Here is a 7,323-nt window from a genome sequence, read left to right on the forward strand (position 1 = left end):
AATGGCACACCTCACAGTTCGTACCTACAGAATTTTGTTTCCCCGCTCTTGAACTTCGTTTGCCCGCTCTTGAAAGTTGCTCTGAGAGTTCTGACCTTTTGTTGCCTCCACCAACAAAATGCACCTACGGTTGTCTTTATCAAGGGACAAAAGATAACCACAAAGATCCTCATCATCACAAATGACGAATTTCTCGCCACTCCTAACCAGCAGTGGAATGTAACTCAATTTCAACTTCACATTACATTCATCAAGCCCGGCCTTTTTGCATATGCGTGCTTCTACCATTGAAAGATTTATCTCCTCCACAGCATGCTTCAACACTAAACAATACATTCCACATTCGCATCTGAAGTGTATGATGTTGTGGCTCATTGTAGCATGCCAAAAGCATACAATACCATCCATTATACATTCGAAGTTATACCAGTTTTACTAGTTCTACAACAATCATTAGTAATACTAGTTTTGCTAGTTCTACTGTCGTACACGTTTTGATTTTGAATCTACATTCAGCGCACTAGAATCGAACAATACAACCATTCTCCTACTCAATTCAACTCATAATGGACTCGGATACCAAAATGCAACATCTAAATCCATTCCAATCTGGTTTCTCAGCTCATTTAAGAGCTTTGGAACCGTAAAACCTGCATGTTCTATGGTGGAGGGAGGATACACCAGCGATGGACATGGGATATGATTGGCTTTTACACAGCGGCTGAAGACGACGGAGGATCGAGCCGGAGTGAGGCCAGAGTAGCAATCGAGCCGTACGGTCCAGTTCCTTTTTCCCAAACGCAATCCCCTCGAACCGCAATCGTCGAAACCTCACCGCAATCGAGCTGTACGGTCGGGTTTCGTTTTTTTTCAATTTTCATTAAATTGTATTTATTTTATTTTCTTTATTATGAGGCTAATTTGGTAATTGTAAGTGATTTAATGAATATGAGGAATACGAAGATTAGTGAAAGATATAAGTGATTTAAATATTTCGTCTAAAGGCAATAGAGATGAATCTTCGAGGACCAAGGCACGCTAGCATCGAGAGCAAAAGACAGCCGATGACTCAACTAACTCCAAAAACTCCCGCGCGCTCCTTCTTTAAGAACTAGAGAGAAGATCTTTTCCGGAGTCAAATATTTTATGTTTTTCCTGGAAATGTGAACGTGTTTTGCTGAATAGAGACGCAAACACTAGTAAAATCAACAACCATAAAACTAAGGTTGAGTAACAATAATCGTCCTAAATTAATCAAAGAATAATGAAAAATCTAATTAACTAGAAGTCTAGAACCATGTTACAAACTTAAAATTGTCCTCTTATTATTCTCAAACCGGGCGGACAGGGACATAACCCAAGTCTCAAAACCGACCTGTCTTGAAAAAAAAAGGAACTAAGACCATCATTAACGCAGGGTTCTTAGTACATGGTTCTTAGCAGAATATAAGAATCCGACTCTTAACTTTTAACTGAAAAAGTTAAGAGTCGGCTCTTAAATCTCTTATTTAAGAGCCGACTCTTAGCATTTTCAGTTAAAAATTAAGAGTCGAGTTCTTATATTCTGTTAAGAGCCCCGTCCTAAGAACCCCGTTAATGATGCTCTAAACGCGCTTACTTTTTCTCTGTAAACCGACATCGTTTCTTTCTTCACATTATCACAGCGAAACCGAATTGTCGAAGATCCCGATCCGGAGATGGAGACGCATCCGAAACGAATTAACAGGTGGATACCTTTAGCGTTTCTCCTTATCCACTCCGTCGCCATTCTGATCTTCACTCGCGGATTCCTCCTTACTCGAACAGAGCTTCCTTTCCACAGCACTTGCTCCGACGCTTCACTGTCTCCCTGCCTCTCTCCCAATCCCCCGATTCATCACTCATACTCCAATCAGAACCAGCCGAAATGTTGGACCAAACCGGTCGTAGACCGCGTCGTGATCATCGTCTTGGACGCTCTCAGAATCGATTTCTTAGCCCCGAGTGCTTTCTTCCCAGGTTTAGTGAATCTCACACTAAACGAAATCTTTCCAATTATAAAATCCACAAAGCTTGATTCTGTAATTTGATTAGAAGCAAAGCCGTGGATGGACAAATTAACAGTCTTGCAGAACCTTGCCTTTGGTAACGAATCCTCTGCTAAGATCTTTAAGGCTTTTGCTGATCCTCCTACTACCAGTCTGCAGCGTCTCAAGGTAAAGAGTTTTGCATCTTAGTCAAATCATAGTGTTAGTGTTGATATCTCGAGCTTTGAGCTTTGTAGGGATTGACGACGGGAGGGTTGCCTACTTTTGTCGATGTTGGGAACAGTTTTGGTGCTCCTGCTATTGTTGAGGATAATTTTATTAATCAGGTAGTTTATGCTTCTTCTCTAAAGTCAAAGTGTTTGCTTTCTAATTGTCATTAATGTGTTCCCTCTCTATGCGTAGCTAGTGCTAAATGGGAAACGGTTGGTGATGATGGGTGATGATACTTGGACACAGTTGTTCCCTAATCAGTTTCACAAGTCGTACCCTTTCCCTTCTTTCAATGTTAAAGACCTAGATACTGTAAGTCATTCATGTTATTGGTATATTTCTTTCCGAGATAGCTTGGCTGAATGAATAAAGCCTTTTTAAAGTGTTAGACTTTGTGATATTACAGGTTGACAATGGATGCATTGAGCACCTATTCCCAACTCTTTACAAAGATGACTGGGATGTTCTCATTGCGCATTTTCTTGGCGTGGTATGCCGTCAGCTACCACTTTGTCTCTTTTTTTGGTCATCTAGTCTTTTCGTTTCTTTGATTCGGTTAAGTTTAACATTCGCAGGACCATGCAGGACACATATTTGGAGTGGATTCGATGCCGATGATTAATAAGTTGGAGCAATATAATACAGTTTTAGAGGTATGCTTTCAACGAAAATAAAAAACATTTTATCATTAACTTTTGCTTGCATTCGTCAGTCTTGCAAAAAGTTATTAGCATGAGCTATATTAATCTTGTTTCGTTCTCGTTCTAAACTTGCCTCCTCTAGAGAGTCGTTGATATATTGGAGAGCCAGGCGGGACCAGGTGGCGTGCATGAGAATACTATGCTTATCGTAATGGGTGACCATGGGCAGACATTAAATGGGGATCATGGCGGAGGGACTGCTGAAGAGGTAAGTAGTCGGTTTCTTCTTATTTACATATGCTCTGCTTCAAGATTTTAAGCCCAACTTAACGTTTTTAAATCCCCCTTACAGGTAGAAACAACCATGTTTGCCATGAGTACGAAGAAGCATACAACTTCGGTTCCTCCTGAGTTTGATACTTCATCTTGTAAACAAGATCCGGTAATTGTTGCCTTCGAAACATATTCCTTAGTGATCATAGTGAGAATTGATTTTGATGTATTTGATTAATGTGATTTTACTATGTCAGGACGGGAAGCAGATGTGCATCAGCTCCATCGAGCAGGTTAGTATCAAACTTGGTGTGATACCTTTCCTCTTCCTCTTATGCAAACCTCTTCGCTAGAAATAATTGTTTTGGGCTATTTGCAGCTTGACTTTGCGGCAACGTTGTCAGCTTTGCTTGGGATATCTTTTCCTTTCGGAAGGTGCCTTGTAAGCATCATTTTCAAATATTGTTTCCTGCTTCTATTCAGGAAAAAAAAAAAAAATACATTTACGTATATTAATACTTCTAAACATTTTTTTACATATTTCAAAATTTCAGCATTGGGCATGTCAATCCTGAGCTCTATGCCCTTGGTTCTAGCAGCTTGAATTTAGATAACACTAAGCAACCAGCTGTTAAAGAGTGGATGAAAAGTTATGTGAATGTCCTGTGTGTGAATGCTTGGCAGGTAACTTTTCATAACAATGTTCTGTTTTCAGACTCTCATTTTCTAACTCCATTTATATGCAGGTGAAAAGATATATAGATGTTTATTCAAATTCATCCGTTGTTGGTTTCTCGTCCGATGATATGTCAAGGATATCAAATCTATATTCTGCAGCAGAACATAATTGGTCCAACTCTGTCAAACACATATTGATGTATAATGATGGAAACGAGGACAGTACAAATACATCTGCTCTCAAAGCGCAAATCGCTGCATATTTGAAGTTTTTCTCAAGCGTTGCCGAACTTGCACGGTCTAAATGGACAGAGTTCAATCTGAGTTTAATGATCACTGGGTTTGGGATATTGGTTATATCACTCATCCTTCAGTCTCTTGCTATAGTTCATGGTGATAATAAACCTTATGGAGTGAGTTCTGGATTATCTACTGGTGCAGCTTTCACACTCTTCATAGTATTGATCCGTGCTTGCAGCTTTCTTTCCAACAGCTATATTTGTAAGCTTCGAGTAATTTTGATTTTACTGTACACTATCATACGAGCTGCTGACAAAGAACTTTTGTGTAAACAGTGGAAGAAGGAAAAGTTGCAAACTTTCTCCTGGCAACAACTGGACTTATCAAACTGCGATACTCGGTCATGAGGAAAACAATGCGGAAAGAAGTCAGTTTTATCTCTTACATGTCTTAGTTACTTCTGGTTTGTGAGGTAATAATATTTCTCATTGTCTTTGTCTGCAGGCTTTTGTATTTCTTGCCATGGTTTCTGTTCTCAGAGTTTCTATAGATATTGGGTTAACAAAGCAAGCAGCAACGTCTCAGTTTATGAGTAGCTCACCAACGTGGATGCTGGGGCTAGCTCCAGACCATCCAGCATTGACATATGCGATTGAAATTGCACCTATCCTATCTGTGGCTGCACTCATTTGTGTACTCTACGTTGCGATTGCTAGAACACACAGTGAGGGGATATGGAAGTATGTTACTGTTGGTAGTATGTTAAGCTACTTTTTGATAGCATTGCTGTGGGCTTCAGAGAGCAAGATATTTGGTTTTGATGGTTTACTTCAAGTGATTGGAGGAAGAAATATCATCCCTCAAACGGTTTATGTAATCGGATTGGTGCAGCTTTTCCTTTTAGCTTCTGCACATATGTTTTGCTCAGGAAAAGACAAGAATTGGGGCAGCAGAACTGTCGCTCTTGTATCTGCTTGTAGCTCGCCAGTGATTCTCTTGTCTGGGAAGCAAGGATCAATGCTTGCATTAGCATATTTGCTGGCTGGTACTTTTTATTCATCTCACTTGACGATTCTTTAAGCAAAAAGCTTTAAAGTCGTTACGGTTTTACTCATGCATTTAAATTTATGTAGGCTATTGTATTATGAGGCTAGAGGGTGTAGAGAGAAGAACCAAATCAGATGGACAGAACAAATTCTCAAAACTAGATTCTGTGTGTGTTGTGCAATGGAGTCTTCTTTCTGTATGCATGTTTTTCGCCAGTGGGCATTGGTGCGCCTTTGATGGTCTCCGCTATGGAGCTGCATTTGTTGGGTAGGTCCAAGTTTCATAAACTCAGTCTTTTTCTATATGATGGCTTTGCTTATTACATATTTTCTTCAGGTTTGATGAGTTTGTGCTTATACGACAAGCCATCCTTTTGACAATTGAAACATTTGGATTCTCGATCATCCTTTCTGTATTTGGACTTCCTCTCCTTATACCGTCTCATGGAGAAAAGCGCCACCAGTTGTTTCAAGTAAGATATCTTTATAACGGTTCATCTTTGGTTAACTATTATCATAGACATTCACCAACAAGATGTTCAATCATATTTCTTTTAATTCTCATCAGATGTACATGCTCTACGGAGTTATATCCGCGACTACAGTCACAGCTACGATCCTCTGCGTCACCATCCACAGAAGACATCTGATGGTAAACACAGCAATATTCACTCAGGCCAAAGATTATTGTGCTGTTTTTCTGTGACTAAATAAACTTGCTCTCTCGTCTTGTTGCAGGTTTGGGGTTTGTTTGCTCCAAAGTTTGTCTTTGACGTTGTTGGTCTCATCCTCACCGATGTCCTCATATGTTTGGCTTCAGCTTTCTATCTTTGATTCATACTTGCAGTTGATATAAGATATAACAGTAGATTATATATTTATATACTAGGTACTTGTTCTTTATAAACTTTGTTATGAATGTATACACAATTATCAGACCTCCTTTTTGAGCATTGATAAATTAATTTTACAAATCTCTAATCATACCTTAGGTACCTGTACATGAGATTCATTTTCTCAATACAATATGTGAATGGTACATGCGTAGACTTATACCTAATAAGGTTTGTTTTTTCGGTGGAGAAAACAGGTTAATAATCGAAACGACTTGAGTGGCGTAGACTAAAGTCAAAATAAGTACCTGACAAATCAAAAAACAAAGTACAAAGAATCTGCAGAACCAGAGGAAGGAATATTCAGTTTCTTGTGGTGGTAACTTGGCAAATCTTGTGGTATATGTTAATTTATCATGTTTCTCCCCTTCTTTTGCCAAACGACTACAAAATGTTAATAACACGGCAAGTTTATGGCCTAATCAATCCAATTCTTAAGGTTTTTGCAGTTTGTCTTGTTTAGGTACATGGCCTATCTAAAAAATGAAAATGTAGGTTGACATTTAAAATAAAACAAGTTTTTATATAGAACATGTGAAGATGTATATTATGTATCAGTTCGTGAAGTACTACGGGAGATAGTACATGTGTGTGTCATGAAGATGAGCTTGGTTGAAGTTCGTATGTTGTGATGTTCGTGGGCTTGTTAAGCTTGGAGAAGAAGCAATATGTTTATTGGAAGATTTACATTAAGTGTAATGGATATTACTTGAAGAGAAAAAGGTAAGAGGGTTATTCCTTGGGAAAAAAAGGAAAGTTGCTTAAGTTGCTTTTGGAAGAACTTGGAGAGCAAGTTCTGGTTATGTATACATGGAGGATGGGCCTCTATGGTAAGAGTTGTCTCTGGAAAAAGAAAAAGTCGAGAGATCACTGTTTTGTGCTTGTGTGATCAAGCCTTTGGTGTCACTGCACTGCGCTAGGTGCTGACGTAGTTGGTGAAGTGCTTCTGAGGAGTTGGAAGATTGAAGTCTAGATTCAGGGGGAGTTTAGCTCGGGGTCGGGAATATTCTGATAAACAAAAGTCTAGGCTGTAGGGTGAGTTTTAGCTTAGGATTGGGGTAATCCTAAAGGATTCTTGTAATAGAAAAGATTGGTGTAAGACTTTCTTGTTCTAGTGAATTCGAAAAGAGAAAAACTTGTGTCTTGTTAAATTCTGCATTTTACTCTGACCTCACTGCACTAACAATTGGTATCAGAGCAGGTCACCTAAGTTACTGGTGTGATCTTGAAGGGTGAGGACAGAAACTGGTTCAAGAAGAAGGACAAGAGTTTCAAGTATTTTCAAGTAGATCTCGAGGATTGATGGAGAGAGCTA

General features: G+C 39.1%; 1 protein-coding gene across 3 annotated transcripts; it reads left to right on the plus strand.

The window, feature by feature from the left end:
• The first annotated feature begins 1,646 nt into the window (after window positions 1–1,646).
• On the plus strand, window positions 1,647–6,083 carry LOC106319285 (GPI ethanolamine phosphate transferase 3). 3 transcript variants are annotated; one of them, XM_013757570.1, is made up of 18 exons: window positions 1,647–1,998; window positions 2,074–2,195; window positions 2,264–2,353; window positions 2,430–2,549; window positions 2,644–2,727; window positions 2,813–2,890; window positions 3,021–3,146; window positions 3,231–3,320; window positions 3,409–3,444; window positions 3,531–3,586; window positions 3,706–3,835; window positions 3,898–4,330; window positions 4,405–4,496; window positions 4,574–5,114; window positions 5,203–5,383; window positions 5,453–5,588; window positions 5,684–5,767; window positions 5,854–6,083. In XM_013757570.1, exons 1-18 carry the CDS (start codon window positions 1,698–1,700, stop codon window positions 5,947–5,949), a joined length of 2,796 nt encoding a protein of 931 aa, XP_013613024.1. In that variant the 5' UTR covers window positions 1,647–1,697; the 3' UTR covers window positions 5,950–6,083. The 3 variants fall into 3 exon arrangements, with proteins under 3 accessions (XP_013613024.1, XP_013613025.1, XP_013613026.1); XM_013757571.1 differs by having other exon boundaries at window positions 2,077–2,195; XM_013757572.1 differs by lacking the exons at window positions 1,647–1,998; window positions 2,074–2,195 and having other exon boundaries at window positions 2,434–2,549.
• The last annotated feature ends 1,240 nt before the right edge of the window (window positions 6,084–7,323 follow it).

The sequence above is a fragment of the Brassica oleracea genome, chromosome C9 (genome assembly GCF_000695525.1).
Source record: "Brassica oleracea var. oleracea cultivar TO1000 chromosome C9, BOL, whole genome shotgun sequence".
Classification (NCBI taxonomy): Eukaryota; Viridiplantae; Streptophyta; class Magnoliopsida; order Brassicales; family Brassicaceae; genus Brassica; species Brassica oleracea.